Genomic DNA, 26953 nt, shown 5'->3' with positions numbered 1-26953 from the left:
ACCTGTTGGGACCTGGTATTTGTGAACTACAGTTCGGCCTACATGTGTAGTCAAAACCTGACCACGTGTTCTTTGTTCTGGAGACAAACCAGAGCCTCCAGAACTCAGTCTCCCAGGGTGCTTCAACGTCACACAGAGGTGTGAAAAATTACCAGGGACACAAGTTTCAACCACTATTGGTCACTCTGGGCCCCATGACCCATGAGGTCAGCAGGCCAATATAAGCCAAGTCCCCCCTCTCTTCTGTCTCTTCCGACTCATTCTCTTCCACTCAACTCTCCAAGAGGAGAAGTGTGGCTTCTCCAGCTCACCTCTCTTTCTGCTTCTTTGACGTCTTTTAAATGTTGGATGATTTGGCCAAGAGGAAGCATATACAGTAAATAGAAAATAAAATTGGGCCTAAAACTGAACCTTGTGGTACACCACAGGTAACGTGCGTTTTAGAGGATGTGTAATTAGTGACCGAGCAGGTTTTTTTTCTAAAAGGTAAGAATCAAACAAACTAAGTGCAGTATCCTTGATGCCAACCCAGGTTCTAAGACGGTCATTTAATGTGATCTACAGTATCAAAGGCTGCATTTAGGTCTAGGAGGTTTAAAACTGCTCTCTCCTCTGTCAGCTGCTAAAAGAAGGTCATTGGTTACTTTGAGGAGGGCAGTGTCTGTACTGTGTAATTATCTAAAACCTGACAGAAATTTCTCAAAGATGTTATTATGACACATAAAAGATCAAAGTTGGGTTGAAACCATGGAAGTTTAGAGATCGGCCAAAACCTATTAAGAAAATAGGTGGGGCCACAGCATGTTTAAAACTGGAAGGAAAGATTCCCTCTGTTAGGGCTCTATTAAGAATCATTAAAGTTAGCAGCATCACGCAACAACTACGGATTACCATGAAAGTTGGGAGAAGAATGTGGCATGGGTCAGGGAAGATCCCATTAAATTTTGGTGTAGATTCGGATCAGGGAATGGATCGATTTTTTTTCATTTTCTTTAACATTGTGAGAGAAGAGAGAAACATTAAAATATTAAAATATAGAAACTCTTAAATACTAATATAATGAAATCATGAGATAAAATGTCACACACCCACATAACAGATAAATAACTGGATACATAGAATTTGGTTTCATACAACACACTTCATTCATTTATATATATCTTTTTTCTTTGAGTTACCAGTTCCTGGGGCCTTGCTGCTGGAGTCGTCTGGCCAGCCATCAAAAGGAGGCCCTGCTTCAGAAGACAAACCTAATTGGCCTTAAGCACTAATTGGACTGCACCACGTCTCTCGTAATCATGGGGAGGGACATTGGGCCTCATTTACTAACAGTGCGTACGCACGTTTGACGAACGAATCTGGGATTCATCAATATGTTCGTACCTAAATTTGTTCGTACTCTGCGAACAAATTTAGAACTTCCTCAGACCATGCGTATGCACAAATGATGAAGGCCCATCTGTCCTATAAAATGTAAACACCCACCCATTTAACTAAATGCATAGTATATTTCAACACCATTTATTTAAATAAAAAATAGTAGATAGACAGCAATAATTTAATTTACTAATGAATTGACCAAATGTATTAAAAAACTATGAAAATGACGTGTCATCCTCATCATCTCTATAAAAACCTGTTGGATTCATATTAATGTTTCTGGATAAACGAGGCATCGCTTCTTCTGAAACAATGTTAAAACACCGCGCTACGTCATAATCTGCGGGACTGCATGTGTGTGTGTGTGTTCGTCTCTGTCCCTCTTCAGACGAACTGATAATCCCATGTATTAATTATGATTCGATGATGTCGGATCATGTCTCCTGATCTTTCCGGTCACTTTAACCCTGATGTCCTGACTGTGCGCGTCACGTTACGTCTCATGTTGTGTAAACAAACACAAAGTAAACGTCAGTCCTGTACGTGTCCTAATAACTTGTTATCAGTGTTTATTGTTAAAGTGTAAAGTGAGAGCAGGTCAGAGGAGTGAGGAGGAAACAGACACCGATAGAGACTCAGACACAGCAGACCTTTTAATGTGAGTCTGTTCTGATCCTGAAGCAGCTGTGTTATAATTATTCAGCGGAGTCCACGTCCACGTCCGCGTCGCATCTCAGAGAAATGTCCACAGCTCTAGAGCTCAGCTCTGTGCAGGACACATTATTCATCGCCTCAGTTATTGCAGCCGAGGTAAACATTTTTTAAAACATCGTCACTCTGGAGGACACGCTACAGAGAAGTGTGTCTTTTGTGTCTTCCACCTCCGACGCCTTCAATTTCTGCTGTTGTGAGATTCTTGTGTTTTCTACCTTTTGGGGCCGTCTCTCATAACTCTAACTGTTCAGCACACCGCTCTCCTCATGACCAACGGATGTCCTTATATGGAGAAATAGAGGTGTGGCAGTATGCTAAATGCAGAGAGCGGACATGCGCCTGTCAATTTAGAATGATTCTGATTCACAAACATACGCATGGTGGTGAGAACAAAATCGGCTGGTGCGCTAGTGTCATGAATCCGGCGGCGATTTTGCGCACGCACTTATTTTCTGCGGAGAGAAAGAACATTTCTGCGCACGTTAGTAAATGAGGCCCATTGTTTCCTTAATTAGATTTTTAGTTGTTAATCTTTGACTACTGTTTGATATTCATGTTTAATTATTTGACCATATTTACTATTAAATGGCTTTATACTGGTGTTATGTTGTGTGTTAAGTCTATCCCCCTAATTTAAGATTTTTTTTCCATATCTCCCAGCCCTACATGGTAGTATGTGGGCAGTGATGAATACATAGTTTGAAATAGACATATCTATTTTCATAGTCGATCGAGTAAAAATGGTGCTCATAATTATCCTCATTATTAAATCCATCAAATTGGGAACATCAATCTGAAGAACCAGCACTGAAGAAACAATTCTAGTTATTAAAATACCAGTTTATTAATATGGTACATTTCATTAAGCCACATAGAAGATCTAATATATGAGTTGGTTTGTCCCCTGCAGACTGAAGTAATACAAATTGTAAAAAAATTGATTTAATCAAAAAATACAGATATAAAATTAAACCACACACAAGACTGTAGTTGCAGGATGACCATGCAGTACCAGATAATTTATCATCTTCAACAACACTAAATTTATATAAAGCCTTGTTTTGTAAACACACAAATCTTTACCTGTATGAATCTTTAAATGCCTTTTCATGGTTGTAAATTAAGATAAGCTTTTATCATGTGTTGCAGGCTCCTCATCTGTGTGAGTTCTCATGTGGACATTCAATTGACTTCTTTCTCCAAAACTTCTCTGACATGTTTGGCAAGAATAAGGCCTCTCATCTGTGTGACTCCTCATGTGTACTGCCAAATGGCTTCTTTGACCAAAACCTTTCCCACATGCTTGGCAAGAATATGGCCTCTCACCAGTGTGAGTTCTCATGTGGGCTTTCAAGTCATTACTACGTGCAAAAGCTTTACCACATGTTTGGCAAGAATACGGCCTCTCACCACTGTGAATTATCATGTGGGCTTTCAAATCACCACTACGTCCAAAACATTTCCCACATTTTTGGCAAGAAAATGGCTTCTCACCTGTGTGAATTCTCATGTGGACATTCAAATCACCCCTACGTCCAAAACCTTTCCCACAAGTTTTGCAAGAAAATGGCTTCTCACCTGTGTGCGTTGTCATGTGGCTTTTCAATTGACTATTATCTACAAAACTTTTCTGACATGTTTGGCAAGAATATGGCTTCTCATCTGAGTGAATTCTCATGTGGACATTCAAATGCCCACTGTTTCTAAAACGTTTTGCACATGTTTGGCAAGTAAATGGCTTCTCGCCTGTGTGAATTCTCATGTGGATTTTCAAATGCCCACAGTTTGAAAAACGTTTTCCACATGTTTTGCAAGAATATGGCTTCTCACCTGCGTGACTCCTCATGTGGATTTTGAAGAAGACCATCCCAATAAATCTTTTCTGACATATTTTGCATAAATAAGGTTTCTCACCTGTGCGGTTTCTCAGATGTATTTTCATTTGATGATCAGCATTAATTTCTGATATGTAAACATATTTACTGTGACTCCTATTTTCATGAAGACTCTTCTGTGGGTTTGGTTCTTCATTTCTAGTTGATCCTGAATCCACATGTTTTCTTCTGTTCTGATCTTGACTCTCAGCTACAGTAGAGTTGTGAGAGAGGAGCTGGTGCTCACCGTCTGGTTCTGGTTCTCTGGGGTCACTTTCCTCATAATCAAGAGTCAACATTAAGGTATCAGTCTCCTGCTTCAGTACGAGCTGCTCTCCCTCCTGACTGATGCACATTTCCTCCTGCTCCCCTTTCATTTGTCGTGGCTCTGGGTTCTCTTGGTCCAGACTGGAGTTCCTCTCCTGGTTACAGAGCTGCTGGTCAGTGAGAACCTCCTCCTCCTTACAGGCATGCTGCTGTGGGAGCTCTGAGGGAACAAAGAGGCACAAGACAGAGGTTTAGTTTCAGATTTGTTAATTACTGTGAAAGCTAAGTAACAATACTAACTGCTTCTCCAGTTTTAGCACCACATATTGTTGTGTAAGAGTTTAATATTTTCATTGAATAATTTATGTTGTTTGAAACGTTCAAATTTATGAAGTCAATTATATTTATGAGAGCAACAAAATAAAGTAACATGTAGTGTTTTCTCCATCCAGACCATATCAGGTCAGGTCCGTATAAAGAACCAGTCCAGGTAGAGATGTTATTGATCAGGACCTGGTGTGATGTGGTCTTGACATGAAAGTAAACCAGCTTCCTTATTTTAAAATAGAATAAATGTTTCACAAAGATGAAAGTATGTTCTAAAGAGTAATTTGCTTCTTTGTGATAATCTAGTCCTGACTTGAACAATCTGAGTCTATTGATCCTTGGCTGAGTATTTTTGAAATAAATTGATTTTATCATTTAATATTGCAGGTATTTATTAATTCTTTTTTTAATATTATCTCAAATCATTATTTTATTTTCTTACTTTATGAACAAACATACATTTTGTATTCCTACATCAATTCTACATACTGTATATGTAAAATTGTCAAAAATGACCCATACAGTATGTATTCACTACAGAGCACCTGTCATTCATTTCACATGGCTGATATTGCACAACTGATGCATGCACAAAAGCTGTTGACTTATTCATTTCTAACTAGCTGCCCATAGCTAGATCAACAAAATGAAGAAATAGAACATACAGACTGATTGATGTGCATTGGAAAATATTCGTGTGTTTTTGATTTTCTTTATCCAGAGTGTTAGTATGGCTGGTCTCGATCATTTCAAACTCACGACGGAAATGGTCATAAAGATGCTGCATTAGGGAACAGAATGAGGAAGATGAGGAGATAATTCTTGGTCTGGATTCTGAGTCTGAAATATCTGATGCTGGTGACCTAGACTATCCTATCTACAAGTCTAGCTCAAGAAGCCACAGCATCCCGGGGAGCTGCCCAGGACCTGCACCTGGTTCAACAGCTGTTTCATCGAAAGATGCCTGGGATATGTTCATCAGTGACAACATCATTGGGGAGGTTCTTTTCTTTTTTCAGTCGAGTTCAGTAGTGAACTGTAATATATAGTGAACAACATGTAGTTCCAGTAAGACCCATTTATACTGGGTCTGAGTTTCCTCTTCAGACGACTCATCAGATGAGTTTTCTATGTCATCAAATGGAGCCTTCTTCATTTAGGAGAGCTGGATTCCAAGAAGCACCTACAACTCCAGCTTGATCCTATGGAACATAGTCTAGGTCATCAGCATCAGAGATTTCAGACTCCGCATCAAGACCAAGAATTGCCTCCTCATCCTGTTCTTCATGCAGCATCTCTATGACCATTTCAGCTGTAGATCTTGAACGATTGTGACCAGCGATGCTAACACTCTGGATAAAGAAAATCAAAAGCACAAGAACATTTTCAAATGCATATCAATCAGTCTATTTAGTATATACTGTTCTATTCCAAGTTTTATTTTGTTTTGATCTAGCTATCGTTAGCTAGCTAGAAAAGAATATGTCAACTAGATGAAAGCTAACTATTATTGTATATATTTCTCTTCCTCACTAGCAATGGATTGTAAAATAAGACATGCATCAGATGTGCAAAAGCATCTGTGTGAAATGAATGGCAGGTGCTCCAATGTGAATACATACTGTATGGGTAATTTTTGACCCATAAAAACAATGTGTTAATCAAAAACAAGATAATTATTGAATACTTAGAATATTAAATGAAGTAAATTGATTTAAAAGATATAGCAAAGAAAAACTCAGCTACGCATCCAAAAACTTAGATGACTTTTGACCCATGTTGTGCATTTGAAAGGTAGTGATACAAAATGATTTTTATTAAAAAAGTAAAAAAGGCAAAATTAAAATAAGGATTTGTGATGATGAAGTTAATTGAGGAATACCTGAAATTCTGAATAATGAAATTGATTTACTGCAAAGATAAAGAAAAAAAAACGGAGTCGGGTCACTTGTGACTCACGTTGTGTATCAAAGGGTTAATAGACGCACGGTTTGACGAGGAGATTACAAGGTTTGTAAAAGAGACCCGGTCGACTGTTATCTAGGTGGAGGAAACACAGAGAAACCAAGAAATCCAATATCAGCCACATTCTGGTTGTACAGACCGATCCTGTGTAGCTTTATTTCAGGTTTCAAAACGACGTCCAGCAGTCTGCGCTGACGAGCGACCTCTTCTTCGTACTGGACGATGGTTTTTTCAAACACTGTGAATATCTCTTCAGCAGCAGCAGTTAGTCGCTCACTGATGAACTCTCTCAAGCACTGGACCGAAGACATCCCTGCTCCGTCAATATTTACCCGAGACACGAACACTCGACTGTCTTCCAGCTAACTGCTAACATGCACCGAGCTAACGCTGCTAGCTCTGTCTTTACTTCCGGTCTGTGTCACACTGCGAAGGTCCGACAGAGAGACAGGGTAAACTTTTTCATCTTTATGTATTAAGTGTTTATAGCGCCCCCTTCTGATAGATGTGAGAACCTGCATCTGTACATTCACACCGATGTTGGAGTGTACAAGACGATTCTATGAGTTGTAATACAGAGTTAAACCATCGTGACAGAATTCAACATGACATAGACCAGTCATCATACATGTCTATTTGTCGGTATCACAGACTGTAAATATAGATGGATGACAGAACTCCTCTCCCTCCAGTTTTACACAAATGGAGGTCAAATACGTTGGATACAACATACTGCACTTTTGACGTTATTTGGAGTCAGAGTCTGCGCAGTAGTGATCGTGGTGTGGAGCCACAGGGCTGAGGGGTAAAGTGACTTGAGGCTAAGGGAATCTGGGAAGCCAGGAGAGTTTCAGTATGGAGAGGCTTAGCTTTTATGGTTCAACCAGGACAGAGGGGATCACAGCCCCATCCGAGCAGTTTAGATTGATTTCCAAATCCTTCATCAGGCTCCAGGGATCAGCTCATTTGCCTCTGTACAAGAAGATTGTGGAAACAAAACCAGCCAGTTCTTGGATCAACAGCCACCTCCGTTAGCACATATATCCAGAAACAAATTTTTGTGATCTCCTTCCTTCAGTTACTCTCACTCCTCAGTTCTCTTCTATGCTGGCTTTATTTGATTTCCCTCCTTTGTGGCTCACATGTTTGTCCAATTTAGGGGGAAGAGTAACATCTTACTGTGTGGTGGCTCAGGTGTAGGAGAGGCTGGTCTGAATGTAATAACCGTTATACGTTTCATCCGCCTTAGTATGGCCTGTATAATAAAGGACAAACTTGGGGCACAGTAATACCTCAATGCACAATATGTAACTTCTACTGTTAGGGATCTTGGAATCTAAATAATGAAAACAGAGGATATAGTTAGATGGCATTATGAAGTAGCGTGGTGTTTTTGGTGGAAGCAGGGTTATTGTCTTTGTTTGACAACAAAATCTAGCTCAAGTGCCTTAAGCAGAAGTGTTCTCGAACAAGTTAACGTTTTATTTACATTATGTTTAGCTACGTTCAACGACTTCCTTCCTCACATATCAAACTTGAAGGCACGTTATGGCAACAGGTGACATCAGATGTCCTGTTACTTGAATTACATTTTGGGATGGAGATTTGTTGGAAATATTTGAGATAATGTAGATATACAAATCAACAACATATATAACATACCTGTAGGTTTCCTACCTAAGAACAGAAGCCCACCCTGCCTCTGGCGATATTCCTATTAATGTTGGGGATTGATGCCACCGGAAAATGCATCAATTCCGGTGGCAATGGTTTTTGTGTGGGATTGGGTTCAGCTTTACAGAGATCTTTAATTTAAAATGCTGAGGTGTGAGTGGGACGAGGGTAGACATGTAGTCCTTGTGGACAGTTCAATAAAGGTTCCCCACCACTGGTTTTGAAGGAGCTCCTGTTTTCTCATTAATTATCAGCAGTGGCACTTGGAAAGGTGGATCAGGTTTATCATTATAGGTTGTCAGGGCATGCCGTACAAACTGCACGTCACTTCCTTGATGCAGAGAGACGATGTCACACCAATGCAGCTGGATGTGGATTATTTTAGCTGTAACACCACATGTTTGTCTGATAAATATCTAAACTTGTTCGGAATGGATTTTGTAACATGGTTCACAATGGTTGTTCATTGGACAAGGAAGTTTTGAATTATTTGACTAATATACGCCCAGCCTTATTTAAGTTTGTGATTAGACAGAAATGACTACTCAGAATCATTGACTACCTGATACAATGACATCACATTTTGTGTTCTTATCAGCTGAATGAGATATGTGTGTATGTTAAGTCATCCCACTCTTGTACTGAATGTGTAATGTGCACAGGTGGAGCTGCATGAGCGTCATGGAGACACCATTCCAGAGGGCTGGGGCTGTGACGCTCAGGGAAAGCTGACAACAGATCCCAAGAGAGTCCTAGACGGAGGAGGACTGGTGCCCATCGGCGGCAGTGAAGCCACAGGTCAGAAACCAACTGTTGGCATTCAACTCAGGGAGATAGAAATCCTGGGGCCTTTACTGCAAAGCGAGTTTAACGTAGCAAGGATATATTTTTGTTTTCCGGCCTCACTCAACCAAACATCAGCCGTCCTGATAACCTGCACTACGAAGCTGGTTATCAACTGTCTCAGTTTACCCTGAGTTTAGGTGAGTTCGAGGTGTCTGACTGTGTCTGACTTGATCCGTCTGCCATCAGCTGCAGGTGTAGAGTAAAAGAACACACACAGAAACAGCCGTCACACTTTCTACTTCTCGTAGTGTCAGAGAGCAGAGAACAATGGCCGATCTCACAGTGTTTGTTTATTCTCATTAGTCAGGAGATGAAATTTATCAAATCCTCTTTGAAGAGAAATAATCAGAGCTAACTGTTTTCTCCTTTATCATTCACTACATTAGAAATGCAAAAGGCACACATGTAATAACATGACAGAAACAAAGAGAAACAAACTGATATACACTGCTGGTGGTTATATAGCTTCACACAATAATAAATAAAATAAAATAAATTTATATAATATTATATAGGTAATGTTATATGTTGATATCATCTAACTTTTTTTGTGGTATGTCTTCATAAATTGAGTCTATCAGCTATTAATTTTGACACGTTTTCATTAACTTGCTAAAATTAAAATTAATCAAGTTTATTTTAAAGCAAAATCCCACACAGCAATTTAACTTCACACAAACATAAGCTAAAGATGCTGTTTGTGTATCTTAATAAAAAATCTCCTCTTCAGCCTGTAGGTGAGATATGTTTTAACCACTAGAGGGAGACCAAGTCTAAGTAAACATTCTGTTTAGACCGTCAATATACTTAAGAGCTTTTATGGGTTTTTTTTCTACATTTCATTCGTTCTGTGATGTTGGTGTTGTTTGTGATATAATTTACAAAAAGCAACCAACTCCGAGGCTAACCCTGACCTCTGTGCTGATAAACCCTGAGATGGTTCAGCTGTTCTGAGTCATTTCAGTTAACTCTGAGCATGTTAAACGTGCATGTGGTGTATAAATACTACCATTCACCATGGTAACGGGTAGAGACCAACTAAGTGCAGTATCCTTGATGCCAACCCAGGTTCTAAGACGGTCATTTAATGTGATCTACAGTATCAAAGGCTGCATTTAGGTCAAGGAGGTTTAAAACTGCCCTCTCCTCTGTCAGCTGCTCAAAGAAGATCATTGGTTACGTTGAGGAGGGCAGTGTCTGTACTGTGTAATTATCTAAAACCTGACAGAAATTTCTCAAAGATGTTATTATGACACATAAAAGATCAAAGTTGGGTTGAAACCATGGAAGTTTAGAGATCGGCCCAAAATTGTTAAGAACAGAGGGTTCAAGGTGAGGTTTCTTTAAAATAGGTGGGGCCACAGCATGTTTAACACTGGAAGGAAAGATTCCTTCTCTTAGGGCTCTCTTAAGAATCATTAAAGTTCGCAGCATCACGCAAACACTTCTGGATGGATTACCATGAAACTTGGGAGAATAATGAGGGATGGGTCAGGGAAGATCCCATTGAATTTTGGTGTGGATCCGGATCATGGGTTGATCTTTCCTTAATATTGTGAGAGAGGGTATTTTTCACAATTATTGTTGATTTATCAGAGAATAATTAATGGATCTTGATGGAAAAAAATCTGACACGTTTAGGGGACAGATATTAATGAGTGTGTGAAAGTTGGATCTAGTGAATTTAAATGTGGTTTCATCAGGGGACCGTTGGGCCTTGGTGGAGGTATGCACTCTACTGTCTGTCATTCTAGTCCTGCATGGATCTGTCTCTAAGTATTTTCCCCCATTTGTCACGTGTATTTTCTGCATGTGTTTGTTTTAAGTGTGTCTTTATGCTGATGAGAAACTCAAAGCCAGTCTGTCGGGTCAAATTGCAACTGATGTCAAAATATATTCCAACACTATGTTTTTAGTTGTGGTCATTTCCTCTCCTCTTTGCATCAATCACTCTGAAAATGGCTGGCGGAGAGGCCTGTCCCAGAGCCACAAGGGAGACTGGGCAGTGACAGATGCCCAGATCAGGACCTTAATCTCCCATGCCAAAAGTCCTGGCACTGGGCCCCGGACCCTGGATGTCTCGTTAACACTCGGCCGGCTGCAAACAAAAGAAGAGAAATCAACAAATCAATGGGCTTTCAGCCCCACTGGGGAAGGGGAAAGGTGGTGGAGGAGGGGGGCTAAGTGAGTGCTGGGCTGGGCTGAGCCAGGTCTGCAAGTGGGAAGGCGATGCATAGAGATTACAGGCTTTCTGCGGAGGGGGGGAGGTAGGTGTGTGCTGGGTGGAGAGCTCCGCTGAGTCCAAGGATTAAGGGGCCAATTCAAACCCTCGTTATAGGGGGCAGACTCTGAGGTGTGTGTGTATAGATAGATGATGGATGGTGGGGGTCTAATCTACCCTGGCCTTGGCCCTGTGCCCTTGTGCGGATTAAACGGGGCCCCAAGCAGCCTCGAGAGCAGGGCCGCTGACTAGGATTAAGCAGATTCTAACAGGTGTCTTCTTTTGTGGTGCTGAGGGGGGTTCTGTCCATCACTCACTGAATGAGCAAATCATGAAGTGATCAACTATTGCTGATGGGGCCAGTGATGCCAAAAGGCCACAGCATGTGTGTGTGTGTGTGTGTGTGTGTGTGTGTGTGTGTGTGTGTGTGTGTGTGTGTGTGTGTGTGTGTGTGTGTGTGTGTGTGTTGTTTAGTGTGTGTTTTTGACTGCTTAAAGATGAGTGTGTGCTGGTCAGTTTTTCAAGCAGCAGGGTCAAATCTAGAGGAAATGAATCAGATGCGGGTAGAAGGATAAAGTTTTAACTTAACGGGTGCTAACCTGCGACATCACTCACACACAAACACACTTTTAAGAAAGTGGCCGGGATTCACTGTGCATGAGATTAGCGTTGCTGCTGCTGGAGAGAGGATCAGATCAGAAGAGCTTAGAAGTGAAAGAGTTACTGACCATCTCAGCTAAGAATACACAACACACACACACACACACACACACACACACACACACACACACACACACACACACACACACAGCAGAGAGTGTTATTATGCACTACACTGCAGACCTGACAGGTCCGTGAACTTGTAGCTGACACTTGTTATTTCATCAGTTTTGCTCGTGAAAAGTGCTCACAGTGAGGTGTTAAAGTATCAATACAGATGATGAAAAGGTATTAAGTAGAATAAAATAAAACTTTTGATTGAGCCCCCGAAATCCTGTATTTTTTATTTTTATCAAAATCTCATTAGATAAATAACTATTATTCTAGAGTGGCACACAGCAGTCCTCTCATGAAACCACATATAAATTCAATGGATCTGGGTTTTTATTTGGATTTTCACCAAATTACACACACTCATGAATACCAGTCCCCTAGATGGGCCTGATTTTTTCCATCAAGATCAATGAATTGAACATGAGAAAGAAATCCTGGATCTGCCTCCTGATCGGGATCCCCACAGAAATTTAATGGGTTCTTTTCTAAACTATACTGCCTCCTTTCAAGTTTCATGGTAATCCATCTTGTAGTTTCTGCAAAATCTTACATACAAACAAACGGAAAACATGACCTGCTTTGCGGAGGTAATGTCACCTTTCAGGATTTTAGGGGCTCCATAACATTATTATGCACCTCAGCTTAAAGTCGACTGCATCTCAGCAGACATTAGAAACCACATTATGAAATAAAAAAACGAGCATCAGGCATTATGAATGTCAAATGTTCTGAAATACAAACTTCAAAATCTTGTTTACTGTCTCTCTGCAGTGGGAATGAGTTTATGTTCTCAGTTGATGCTGCAAATGTACACTGTGTGTGTGTGTGTGTGTGTGTGTGTGTGTGTGTGTGTGTGTGTGTGTGTGTGTGTGTGTGTGTGTGTGTGTGTGTGTGTGTGTGTGTGTGTGTGTGTGTGTGATGACAAACAGAAGGGAGGAGCAGGATGATGGAGAGAGTGGGAGGAGACAGGGAGAAGCTCTGCTGCTCCCCTGCTGGGTCTTTAATGAAGTGGAGCGACTTCCTGGTTCGCTCCTTCCAGCTGTTGTCTCCTCAGAGCCAAAGATATTTGGCCTTGGCTCTTTGTCCCGCTCGGGCCACCATACCTCCAAATGAGCGACCGAACATGTAGAAATTTAAAAGCAAAGCATCTGGTGTCTCTTTCCCTCCAACTGCTCGGGAATGCAAATCTCTCTCCATCTGTTTCCTCCCCTTCCTGGTTGTTGATGCTGGTTAAGATTCAAAGTACCATGAAGATGCTGGGGACTGATTTCGGATAATATTACATAAATACTCTATGTCTCTACATGCAATGTCTTTCCGGCCTTCTGTGACCCACTGATTTTCCTCAATGTTCTTTTTCATTTTTGGTATCTTATTCATATATTTTGTCTTATTAAGTGTTAGAATCATAGCATGAATATAAAAAGAAAAACACCAAATGTAAGATCTACATGCTGACAATCAAACCTAAACCAAGCGGAAACTACTGTGACACTCAGTAGAGATCATACCTTCGCAAAGGCCCAAAAGCCCCCTTATGAATCTACATTTAAGTTAACTCGATCAATATTTTGGGGGGATTTGCACCATCCTCACACTTATAGATATATTTTTTCCATCAAGCTCCATTAATTATTATAGGAAATGTTGTAAAACGCCCTATCTCATAATGTTAAATAAAATCCTGGATCAGCTCCCTTATCTGCATCCACATCAAAGTTTAATTTGTTCTTCCCTCACCCATATTACATCCACCATTAGTTTGTGCGTAATCCTGCTACCTAACAAACTAATGCAGATGAAAACATGGCCTCCTGCATGAAGGTAGAAATGATTTTTAAACATGCAAGTTATCTTTTACACTGCTATTATTTTACTTTCCAATGCTATATATAGAACCCACATTTCTAGCTGTCAAAACAGGACAAAAATAAATCTTACAGATGCACAAAAATCTATTTGAAATGCATTTGAAATCTTCCGGATTAGCCACAAATTAGATTTTTTCCCCCCTAACTGTTGTTTCTGTTGCAATCTATAGGACCTATTCATACTAATGGCATACAATTAACCTGATGTGTTACCATGGTAATGGCATGTTGCAGGTGTGTAGATCCAGGGCCATCAGTCAGAGGAAAATCATAAAAGAAAATCCAGTCATTCAGTGAATGTTGTGTTTTCTATAGAGACAATGAGGAAGATAATGGGGCTGTGCAGCATGTTGAAGAGTATTAGCCCACACACACAAAGTAAACCAGCGACAGGAGATCCTGGTGTGCTGTATTACAATCATACTTCATGACGAGGCTCATGTAACAGCATAGAATAAACGGTGTTCAGAGAAGCTCCTCATTTTCCATCTTAAAACACCATGTGACATCAATTATCCACCGTGACTGTAACATCTGGCATCAGGCTTCTTCTTTCACTCATGTGAAACCGTCACACGGCTTTTAGTCTCATTTCTTCTGCTCTATGTGGTCAAGTCTTCTCTGTCCTCGTGTGACCCAGTTGCTGTTTTGAAATTAAGGGAGGAACAAATCAAAATCAGACAGGAAGAGGACATCTAACACCCCCTCTCATTATTTGGATCACTCTGTGGTGGCGAGGGGATTACATTTCCCCCTGTGTGGTTTGCACACCTCTGGATATCGTGGCGACCAGCTCCTGTCTCTCACACCCACACGTCAGCCGAGGTGTTGGATGGCCTTCGCCTGTGTGGTGGTCCCAACGACACTCCAACATTTGTCTCTAATCCTGCGTCAACACTTTCACTTTCTCTAGTTCCTGTCATCACCACCATGTATTCTTGTGCTTCTTTTTTAAACTTTAATTTTAGGGAATCTATGTCTGAATTTCTATAGGTCCTTTTGTTGTCAAGTCAAGTCAAAGTCTATTTATAAAGCACGTTTAAAACAACCACTGTGGACCAAAGGGCTGAACAGGCTTAGAATGAAAATAAAAGAATATACAAAAAAACTGAGAATAAACAGAAAAAATATAAAAGCAATGTTAAATGTTAAACATCGTGTATATTTGAGGTTTAAAATATTGCACATTAACAGATGAAATCATCATCTCCAATTGAAGGCGAATGCTCTTGAATGATTTAAATGTTTCTAGGGTCTGAGCGGTTCTGATATAAGGAGGTAAACTGTCCCAGAGATCAGGAGCAGCCGCTGCCAAGGCCCAGTCACATACATTTTTTTTACCGAGATCTCATCACAGAAACATCAGGTCGTTCAACCTCAGTGCTCAGGGCGGAGAATGAAGATACAGCAGTTACATGAAGTGGAACCAGCCCATTTAAAATCTTCAAAACAGGCAATAAAATCTTAAATCAAATATGAATTTGTGAGGGGCCAATGAAGAGAAGCCAGTACTGATTTTTTTCCAGTCAGACGGCGAGCTGCTGCAGTCTGTAGTAACTGCAGATGATGAAGAGATTCTTGCACACACATGCATAAAGTAACGTGATAAACAAGACCATTATCAATACATTAACGGCCCTCTTCAATGGGCTGCGATGTAAAACTGTTCTTTTAACAGTTTACAAGGATTAGAGTAACCCCAGAATAAACATGCCCGCAGCAACAAGAAACATCAGGACTTATGTAAAACGTTCTTTACTTTCACAAACTCTACAGTCTTGAAAGGAGATCTTAAACAATACCATGATAATACTGATAACTGAACATTTTTGTCACTATAATCATGATACAAAACTTTCACACAGTTTCATCTCCACTCTGATCTCACCTTATCCGGCCTTTTTACAATAATTTGAGCTCAAACCCGACATTGGACACATTTAAATGTATTTATGTAATTTATACATGTGATTTTATTCTTAAACCATGATATAACTGTACCCGAGAACCAACCACACCTTACAGGCCTTTTCAGATTCTGAAAGTTAAGGGCACACTTCACTCGCACACCTCATCTACACTGTGATGTTTTTATTGTGCCAATTATCAAAGTAAAGACTGAAAAAGCTACGATTTATACATCCTGCTGTACTGAGATGATGATCGTCATGAATTGTATGGATGAAGTGTCGATGCAAACGGACTGCATTGGATGAATGTCAGTGTGGTCATGTTGCTGCAGTGGTAACAACAAGCCCACTCTTCTTTACTCTCCAGTATTTGCTCAGTTTGCATGTAAACTCTCTCACATCTCTCATATAAACCCTGACAAGCTGCTGTAATATAGTTGTATAGTTCAACCCTTCAAACGCTTCCTGTGAACAGTCAGCTCCTGTCAGCAGTGAAGATTTTGTCACTTCCCCTTGCCAAAGCTACGACTTCCACCCGATCACACGGCCCAGGGGAAGTGACATGTGCAACAGCAGCATCACAGGGCGCCACGCTTCTGTGACTTCACGCTACAGAATCGGCAGGATCCCGCTGGGTCCTGTTATGAGGTGACAGGTACGACGCCAGGCAACAAACAGTCATAATCTGCTGTCTTTGACTGCAATTATTTCTCAATTATCTCCCAGCAGCAGCCCTGTCACAGAGGAGAGGAGAGGAGAATGATATAAAACAGCGATGGGATTCATCCTTCCCTTTCTGATTTTCAAAAATATGAACCCTCCAGACAAGAATCTATTGAAAACTGCTCCTCGGCTGTAGGAAAGTAAAATCTGTGCACATGTTAATCTGACAAGGGAGCTCCACTTATTTTACAAATTGACTTCAGTTAATGTGCCATTAGAGGTAGATCACATGTGATCACATGTGAAAACAGTTGTGTAGTTTCACCCGTGGTTCTGAGGGGAGCTTTATAAACAAAACTAAACTTAACAAAAAGTTTTACTTTATACGCTGGTGTTTTCATGAAGGGATAATTTAGGAAGCAGGGATGATCTCATGAAAGAGACCATCCAGTTGTATTATGGGAAAGGCAGGATCTACTTTGTAGCTTGACTAAGTTTAAGATATCTCTACCTCTCAGGAGTATTCCTTTAAAACCTTTCTGAGTTTAAAGGTTAAGTGTGTATAATTTAAATACCCCTCACCTCACCCTCCCCTTCCAAACATGAAGGAGAACCTTTGGTAACCTTCAGTTGTCATTAAAACTCAAAAGCTGTTTAGTTTGTCCAGTCTGGGCTACTGTTAAAAGCATAGCGGCCTCCGTTGAGAGGACCCGCTCCAGATGTAAATATAAAGTATTTAAATTTAAAGGGCCCATTCTAGGGTAAAGAAAACAACAATTCGTACAATTTAGATGAAACACACTAGTGAAAACATCACCAGGATTATATTATATTCGTTTCATCTAAATCTTACACACTGGACCTTTAAATTGCCATGTTATGTGGAGAGGCTGTGTGCTGCTGCAATGCCTCTGAGTGTTTCTCTGGATATGCTGAGTAACTTCAAAGCATGAAAAGCTTTTGATCACTGACACTGGACCAAACAAGGAGTCATATGTCCGCCCCTTCCTGGCGAATCCCATTTTCCTCATTTTGCTTTGGGGCTCTGTAAACCTCTTTTACCCCCAGATAAAGGTGTTACACGTGCCATTGTGACTTGCTTCATTTCTTGCCCCCTGGGCGAAAAAAGAAGCCTTCATCTACAGTAGAGAGGATTAGTGTCTGTGTCCAGGCAAGGGACCAACCCTAAACACACACACTCTCACAGAGGCAACCTCCCCCCCCAACCTACAGGATGCACCAGTCTCCATGAGGTCAGCTGCCGCCCAGGTCACCAGCTGCGGGCGGGACGTCAGGGAGCTGCTGATGTGTGACGACAATAACAGGTGACAGGTGATGGAGGGAGGGATGGGGACAGTGGGCTCACCTTTCTCTGTGGTCACTCGCCCAGTGTTGGTTCAGGGGTTTCCAGGCCAGTGCCCGGGGCCTCTCTGATGGATGGGTACAGCTGAGATGGTCCAAGTTGGGTGGGGGACACTGATCTAAGGTGGGGTGCGGGGGCATGACCTCTGACAGTGTTTTCTGAAATCTCTGTTTATTGTACTCGCTGGCTAAAAGGTTGGAATGACAGCAATGAAGGACTTTGCTGGACAGTTTATAACCTTTTCTGCTAATTTATCTTACAGAATAAAAATGTTCTCAAATGGTTTACGGTGAAGGTTTTTGGCATCACATGAAGTTCTAGCTTTTTCAGAGGCTGATTGTTTGTTGTTATTTTTGCCTTGAACTGGGCAAAGCGTGATTTTGAAAACGAGCACAACAACTAAGTGTTAAACTTTTCTTCTGTCCTCAATGACCCAATTAAGTTAGAGGACAAATTGGATTGAGATTAGATGCCACGATGAGCAGGTGAAATAAAGAATATTTACATTTATTTAAAAAACTCAACTCCTTCTTTCAAGTACTTGTACCTCTCTATTTAACTTTTTTATATTTATCATTTCACTTTTCTCTTAAGCTGGTTGTGTGTGTGTGTTTTCACTGTTTGTGAGATGTGAACTTGCTGGGTGATATGATTTAATTTAAGTTGTAATTTTCCGGCTCCATGCACCAAATGGACTGAGAGGCACTGATGTTGGGAGGAAAATGAAATTACACTGTAATGTTCATCGTTAATTTAATTAGGTTAATTAAACTGTAACTTCATTTAGTGTCAGCTGGACGGATGGCCGAGTTAACAGCAGTGACCCTTAGTCTCCCACTGGTGGCATGTTGCTGTGTTCCTGCCAGCTCCGAGCCCATCAACACGATTCCCACCCATTATCCATCTGCCTCTACGTGTGTGCGTGTGTGAGAGCGAGAGAGAGAGAGAGGAGAGAGAGAGAGAGAGAGAGAGAGGAGATAGAGAGAGAGAGAGAGAGAGAGAGAGAGAGGGAGAGGGAGAAAAGCAAACCAGGATTTAGTTGGTCATTGTGGTTCTCATAATTATGGTAGTATTAAAATGTATATCTCTGTAGTTTCATTTCAGTGATCTTATATCAATTTGTTTCCTATATAGACAGCTTACCTTGTTTAAATAGCTGATATCTTTTTAGCATATTTTTAGGAGAATATTAACAGTGAATAAAAATACCAGGTATTCCGGTCACGCTGCTGATCACATTACTTTTACTGATAGTGCAGACACTGACCTAACATGAAGAGTATTCTTCAAACATGATTACAGAAACAAGGTAATCAAACGGCACAACTTCATAGTGAGACTAGTAACAAACAGACCCCTCTTAAAAGTGAGTCATTCAGAAGCTAAGGAATAGGAAGAATGTGTCCACTTTGTGGGTCATGTAATCTGTGGGGACCTGGGCACTGAGTGACAATCAAAACTTCAGCTCTTATTCACTGCAATTGTTCGCTTGTTTGAGACTGAGTCCATGATGGACTCTTGCTAACGTTTTGCCATGGCGTTTCATGATCCACCAGCACCCCCCCTCCAGTACCACCGGTCTGTGAAAAGCTCGTCTAGACAACTCAAAACAGGATTTCACAAAGAACATGTCTGTTGCATGCTGGGGACATCGAGTCCGTTTACTGGAAGAAATTGTGTGAAGGACTCGTGGGAGCTTGAAGACCACGACTTTGTGAGTAGGCTAAGATTCAGACACTGAAAGGTAAAACTTAGGGAAGAACCGAACCCATCAACGTTTTTATCAGATCTTCTCTTACTCTGGTGATAGTTGCTGGACGGTTAGAAAGAGAAAAATGTTTACAGAGACTTTATTATAGATTGTACATAAAGATGGACGACATGACAGCTCCTCAAAAGTGAAGCCCAAACATGTTCACCAGCCCCCTGGTGGCTCGCTGCATTACAGGTCATGAACCATGCCTTCTTCATGTTAGGACATCGACCAAACTAAAATTCAAAACAAGTAAATTTAGATCCAGTAAAATTGGTTTTAATTACTTATTTGAGGCTTTAAAAATTAGGTGAAACTTCATGATTGACAGTTGAGACTGACCCCTGATTGGTCGAATCATGCCGTGTTACACCAGCGTGCGATGATGGCACCCAAAATATTTTGACCTCAATTTTGTACAGATATTCGTCATCCATCTTTACTTTACCAAAATACATTCATTAGACCAAAAAAAAAAGTGATGGAAGCATGACATTTAAAAACCCACCCAGGATTACATAACTGTTAAAATGTGTATTTTATTTTATTTATTTATTGTTATCACTGGTAAAACCCATATCTCCATAAACTGTGTACATAGAATTCCTGGAGAGCAGTCAGGCAGGCAGTGGGATGCAGCAACTTTCTCTTGTGTTTGAGTGGACATGCACCGACGATGCGTAGTACAACAAAGTCAATTTGAAGTCTACTTCCACCTTTAATCCAGTAATTTGTTTCCATGTAAACTTAACCCTTGTGTGTTTACCGTTTGCGAGCCAGTGGCCGCAGGTCAAAGGGGAGACATTTCAAGGCATGTTTTGTCTGGGATAGTTTCAGTCTGGAGAAGGGTGATGGGGGGGATGTGGGTGTTTAGAGAGTGTCAGCTGGTCCAATACAGTGAGACTCCACCACACAGCCTCCACTCCGTCCTCAGCCAACCACCACGGTGAGGAAGTCCCTGGTCTGTTTGGTGTGATCATCAGGACAGCTGGTGCCTGGGCAGCTGCACGGCTGCGGGGTTGCTGGGAAAGAGCCTGTCCCTGGCAAACCCAGGAGGGGCTCCTGCATCTGCTCAGCTGTCGACCCACCCACCCCCACCTCTTCCTTCGTATCCCCATCAGACCCTCGTACTCCATCAGCTGAGAGCAGCAGGGGAGACAGCTGGCCGGTGCTGCCAGGGAGAGAGGAGGGCGGAGGATGTGTGTATTGCATTGAGTGGTGGAAAAGACCAAGCAGAATGACATCACTGCTCACACACACACACACACACACACACACACACACACACACACACACACACACACACACACACACACACACACACACACACACACACACACTGTTGTGATCCTGTTGATTGGCTGCAGTGCTCTGGTGTCAGGAATTAAATACCTTTATTTTTACTGACAGGATGAAGCTGGGAACTTTCTGTATCTTCTTGTTGTCAACAAAACTCATGACAGCCTCCCAGCCCCCCCACCCAAAACAAATTAATGCAATTAATTATTAAGTGGCCCATTCATGGCCACTGAGCCACGCTGCTGCACATATGTGTTAACGCACAAAAAAAGGCCCAACAAATGTATTGGTAAAATGAAGGGGGGAAAATGATCCTCCTTGGACAACATTTGCGAAACTGAAATTACCTAACCATTTTAGGAAATTATTTATTATTGGATACATTATTATAATATCTCTCTATGAACCTCTGATTATCGCAGACAAGCTGGGGAAGTGTCTAAGTTTAAAGAGATGGACTAGTATGGTTAGTTTAACCTTTTTCAGAATATGTTGCCAGTGAAATATGATGAATTGATGAATATATCATTTTGAAATCCACTCTCCATTTATAGAATGTACTTTTACCAAATCTTTGTTTCTTCCATCCTTAACTTTTGCCATTACTTTGAAATGATGTTGCATTATTTTACCTGCTGTCTCTAATTTTAGATTTAGTGTTTTATGTATATCATTTGCTGTCTTTGATTTTGAAGGACATTGTATTAATTTGCTTCTTGTCCTTGATGTTTAGTATTCTTGTTTTTATTTCTCCTACTTGTGAAGCACTTTTAAACAGCTGTTTTGAAAGGTGCTATACAAATAAAATGATTATCATTATTATCATTTAGCCAACAATTCCACCACTCTTATAAACCATATCCTTGTCACTACCTTCTCATACGACCAATAGAAACCTCTCCTGGAATAGCGCCCGCATGTGGTGGCAGGCGTTTCAGACCTTTGTCGTCATGGTTCCAATAATAAACACATGGGTCTATGGCAAAGTCAGTGTCTCTTCAGGTTTAGGCACAAAAACAACTTGGAGTAGTGATGGATAAAAGAAACAGTGATGATTATTGGTTTCTAACGGGACACAAACAGTGGTGTCCTGTGTCAAAGTGCTGTGTCCTGTGTCCACGACATTGATCAACACTACTGACTATATTCAGACACTGTGTAGTGGATGGACTAGTGGGGGGGGGTGGGGTGAAGGCTCTGTTGTGGTGTGGGTCGTGATGGGGGATGGGGGTCTGGGGAGTTTAAATGAGCAGAAGTGGAGGGGGGAGGTGGTTGTACTAGAAAGCAGAGTTCCTTTGTCCTCAGACGGTCCGGCCACGCAGGGTCAGGAGCGGAGCCTGGTTCAAGAGAGAGAGAGGCAAAGAGAGGGCGAGAGGTCGATGTCACACTGAGCTCAGTGGCCTTGTGGCGATTTTAAAAATCAACAATATAATAAAATAGAATATTGTGTAACTTGGAAATGTGGATTGGATGTTGTGGATATACATTTTAAAGAATAATTGTGCAAGAAATTATCTCCAGTTTTTGAGTGTGAATAAATTGCATGAATGAGATTCAGTTCCAATTCCTTAATACAACAAATAAACCAATATTTTGTCAATAAAAACATTACAGATGAAACAGTAAGCTCATAAATCATTTGACAGAAAATTAATCAGCAATAGTTTGGTTATCTGATTAATTTTGTGAGTCTATTTTCAAAAATGCAACACATTTCTAAGTATCAGCTTCTTGAAAATTAGAATTTGATTTCTTTCCCTGTTTAATTCTTTTAGGGTTAGCGTTATTTGATTAATATTTGGGGATTTTAGACTGTTGGTCCAACAAAACAAGCGATTTCAGTTTTCTGTCAGATGTCTCTTTCTGTTTATGAAGTGGAACTGTGTATTCATGGAAAATAATTTTAAATGTTGCTCAAATATTATTAAATGTAAGATTTATTTATAAAGAAAAACCAATGAAACAGTACGAAGTTTATGTTGTGATGATGACTTTTGATTAATGTATAATTGATTTGTTATGTGATTGTGAAAAGAGAGGGGGGAAAAAGTGTGTATAGGTGAATTATTTTGTTAGTTTTTTTGATTACACTGAAATGAACAAAATAAACTAAATCTAATAATCAAAATGTTTGGTCGATAAGAAAGATCAATAAGATGATCTGCAGATTTATCGCTGCTTTGTGAGTTGCAGCACTAATCAACACAAAATCAATAATCTTATGAGCATTTGGGGGGTTTTCTTAAGAAAACGTGAAGATCAGTCTTTTTAAGCGACGGGCGGTCAGACACTCACTTCACTGTATCCTCAGGTTTAAAAATACAACCTTTGCTCTGGGGGGGAGAGTTGAAGAGGGAGGGAGGGTCAGTAAGGGGGGGAGGGGGGTACATATCCATCTGTCTGGGAAATATAGCGAGATCGGTTCATCTCCACTGTCATCCAGCTACAGTTTCATCTAAGTGGCCACTGCCCATCTGCTCCGAGCTGGAAAGGTCGCTGGTAACCATTGATCCCTTATTGATTCCATGAATTGTTTAATGACCACCAAGGTCAATTAATTAACCATTCGCCGGGTGTTTTAATTGCCCAGGGCTAATTTAAGCCCGCTGATTAATTCTGGGTCCCCGATGGTGGAAATGGACCTCACTGTCAATGGTGGGATTATGAGCACAACAATGGATGACAGATGACCGACAGAGCACTGAGTGGCTTTGGAAAGCTGTGCTGATGTTTGTATTGTAGGTTTTTAATGAGCACATTGTGTTGATGGTCTCCGTAGATGAACTGACCATATTGCATTAATTTATTCCAGACTGCCACTGGAACATGTGCTATTTCTTGTTATTTTTGCGGGGTCAATCTTGTCAAAGAACAAAGACTGTGAGGCTGAAAGGTTTGATATTCAATATCACAGAGATGAGAGACTAAAGCTATTCATCCAATCCCAGACGCCATCAAATGTTTGTGTGGAGGTAATAAATTCTATTGTTTTCATGGAGTTGGTGATTGTTGCTATTGATTGTGGAAACGTTGTACTCAACAAATTAAATACTGAGATCTGGAAACACAGTGGTGAGCTAAAACAAAGTGTGACAATGCATGAAACAAACATATCAAATCATCAGAGGAGGGTCCAAATCGAAACAATACAGAAAATTCTGAATTTAAAATCTGTCTGATCATCTGAGAGTTATAGTGTTTCTTGACACAATGGACTTTTTTGGAATCTGTTTTCAAACTCTCAGAATGTCTATAAGTCGTATTAAATGCAAACACATCCCCACCCGACGTGCACCTCTCGGTGGGTCAGGTGTCGGTTTGTTCCTCTCAGGGGTTTAATCTCTGTGTTTGGTGACGCTGGTGTCACTTTGCGTTTGCTATCAAATACAGACCAGTGCTATCAGCCCTCCTGGTCTGCGAGAAACTTCCACCGCCCGTGTGAGTGTACGTGTGAGATTGCAAAAGGCTGTGTGTGTGTATGTGTGTGTGAGTGATGGACTTAATTGCTTTCTATCTTGAGGCAGAGCTAATGGCTTGTCAGTGTTTCCTGTCTTTCATTAAGAACTGATTCTGTCAGGATCGTTTATATGTCTTAAAACTGCAAACAGGATACTGCATCTATTCTGGAAACATCTCATCATACCGCAAATATCTTATTTTAGAATTAAAGAGTTCTCCAGCAGAGAGCTGTATGTAATGTTTTTGAATTCTTTCCTTTATTTGGTTTGAACACTGAATAATTTCTTTCCCATGCAGTGAATGACTCATTGTTTTCTAGAAAATAGGCGATTAAAAGATTTTTCTCTCAAATATAATCTATTCCTGAAGATAGAATGATGGTATACCATGAAATAATCCAAACTCTGGTCATTTACATGTTACCCTGGCCTCTGAATCTGTAAACAATTTTTTTATTAATATTATTATATATTATTTTTGATTAGCCTTTATTGGAATTCATTGATGGAGGCCCTCATTTGCAATGAAGTGGAGTGCGAGGATACAATAAAATACAGATAAACAGATATAATGCGATTAATTGGACATTGTATTCTACCCACAGTTGCAGTTACAATTTACCATATTTACTGTTATCAACTGTTATTTTATGTAGTATTTATACGTAATTTATTGGAGAGCAAGATAATGCATAAATCGATGTATGAATTAGAATTTTTCCATACATAGAAATGTTTCACATTTTTATTGCAGTATAAAGATGCTGTAAAATATCTAATCTCTGGAAACCAGTTTTCTCACTGGGATTGAGAAACACTCACAGAAATACATGCTTATGCCGATGTGTCTCAGTAGATAATAATAATAATAATGGCTTATATTTGTATAGCGCCTTTCACGGGACCCAAGGACAGTAGAGAAAAGTATGAAGTAATAAGACAAGTACAGAACAGGATGGAATGTGGCATCAGGGTGGAGCATTAACAGAGGCCAAAGGCCTTAGTGAAGAGTTTGTGCTTGTGGAGTTTTTTGAAAATGTCAAGATAAAAGATAATATCAAACTGATTGACTTTATTGAGACAAAATAAAATTTGACATGGCACAGCTAAAGTTTGAGGTTTTTAGATTTCTTCATACACGGAAAATACTCTAAAACACTTACAGACCATTATCAACTGAGTTTGCCATGGTAAGGATCATGTACTGACCACTCTTACCAGCAGGAGGCGATGTTAGCCAATGGGTGAAAATGATCACCTCTGTTCTCCAAATGTAAATGTTAACTTTAGTATGGAGCAACATGTCATTTTATATATGTTAACATGTGACAGCAGGAACTAAATCAGTGGCTACAAATATTTGCTGCTGTGTGAAAGCACTTCACCATGTCTGTGATGGATCACATTCATGTGTCAGTGATTATAAACTGTGCCGTTTCTCATTGCAACATGAAAAGAGCAGGTTCAAATACCAAATGCCAAAAGCCAGTGTTCATTCACATGTTTGGTCATTAAATCATTTCACTACTAAGCCTAGTCTGTCTCAACATGTGTGACCAGGTTACATACATGTAAATACACACAGTCACACACACATGGGAGCCAACCTCAGTCTAGCAGCCCACCACAGGTCAGCCACACGCTTGTTGGAGAGAACAGCCTCTTTGTTTTGTGTGTGTGTGCGTGTGTATGTGTGTGTGTGTGCAGCATGGATTTTGTGTGACTGGTATCTGTGAAAGGCCACTCTGTGTAAAGTGGTGACTCTTTTGGTAGCAAGTTTCATACTTGATGTAAAGGTAATGGGGTTCATTTCCTGAAGTGTGTGTGTGTGTGTGTGTGTGTGTGTGTGTGTGTGTGTGTGTGTGTGTGTGTGTGTGTGTGTGTGTGTGTGTGTGTGTGTGTGGATGTGTGTACCTGTGTGTGTGCTCTCTTGTATTTCTATCTTTCTAAAGACCAGTAGGAGTTGTAACCTTGTCCTTCTCCTCTCTGGACTGTTTGAGGGCCTGAACTTCATCAGATTTTACCATTTGATCAGAATTGTAAAAAAGCGAGGATTAGGATTAATGGAGATGAATGTACTTTTAATTCGGATTAATTCAAAGTGATGGGATTTCCTTTTCTATTTAATAACCTGTCTGGCTCTTTCACAGAATTACTGCAGAAATCATAAGACCAAACCAATTCAATGAATAAATATATATTATAAACCCAAGTAAATATTCTAAAATAATTTTATTTTAAATAAATTTTACATTAGTGCATGGATTATATGTTTATAGTGCTTTTCTTGTCTTAATGATCACTAAAGAGCTTTACACTACGAATCCCATTCACATACACATTCATACAGTTTGTGTGTGTGTGTGTGTGTGTGTGTGTGTGTGTGTGTGTGTGTGTGTGTGTGTGTGTATTTGAAAATCGTGAAAAAATGGGAACAGTTTTCTCATGTGTTACAACACCAAGAGGGGGCAGTAGAGGTTCACTTCTTTCCCATCTTGATCAGAGGAGCCTGTGGAGACCCCCCCCCCCCTCGCTTGCTCACACACACACACAAATAGAAAGAAAGTCCAGCAATCATATTAATCACGTCACTT

At 40.4% G+C, this 26953-nt stretch overlaps 2 protein-coding genes across 4 annotated transcripts in view; one reads left to right on the top strand and one right to left on the bottom strand.

The window, feature by feature from the left end:
* Positions 1-2913: 2913 nt before the first annotated feature.
* Positions 2914-6956, bottom strand: LOC118109618 (gastrula zinc finger protein XlCGF57.1). Its single transcript, XM_035156893.2, has 2 exons — positions 6667-6956; positions 2914-4455 (listed from the first exon to the last, which is right to left on the bottom strand). Exons 1-2 carry the CDS (start codon positions 6836-6838, stop codon positions 3215-3217), a joined length of 1413 nt encoding a protein of 470 aa, XP_035012784.1. The 5' UTR covers positions 6839-6956; the 3' UTR covers positions 2914-3214.
* The window catches only part of LOC118109629 (delta(1)-pyrroline-2-carboxylate/Delta(1)-piperideine-2-carboxylate reductase-like), an 84597-nt gene continuing 64481 nt past the window's right edge, over positions 6838-26953 (top strand). For 2 of the 3 annotated variants that reach the window (XM_035156904.2, XM_035156905.2), the window contains exons 1-2: positions 6838-6979; positions 8864-8999. In XM_035156904.2, coding sequence (XP_035012795.1) covers positions 6902-6979; positions 8864-8999 — 214 coding nt within the window. In that variant the 5' untranslated portion in view covers positions 6838-6901. Of the gene's footprint in view, positions 6980-8863; positions 9322-26953 lie in introns of those variants that run through there. The other variant, XM_047339931.1, reaches the window with a different exon arrangement.

This window comes from Hippoglossus stenolepis, chromosome 5 (assembly GCF_022539355.2).
Source record: "Hippoglossus stenolepis isolate QCI-W04-F060 chromosome 5, HSTE1.2, whole genome shotgun sequence".
Taxonomy (NCBI): domain Eukaryota; kingdom Metazoa; phylum Chordata; class Actinopteri; order Pleuronectiformes; family Pleuronectidae; genus Hippoglossus; species Hippoglossus stenolepis.
The sequence above is the reverse complement of the archived record's forward strand: the minus strand, read 5'-3'. Positions and strand labels throughout refer to the sequence as shown.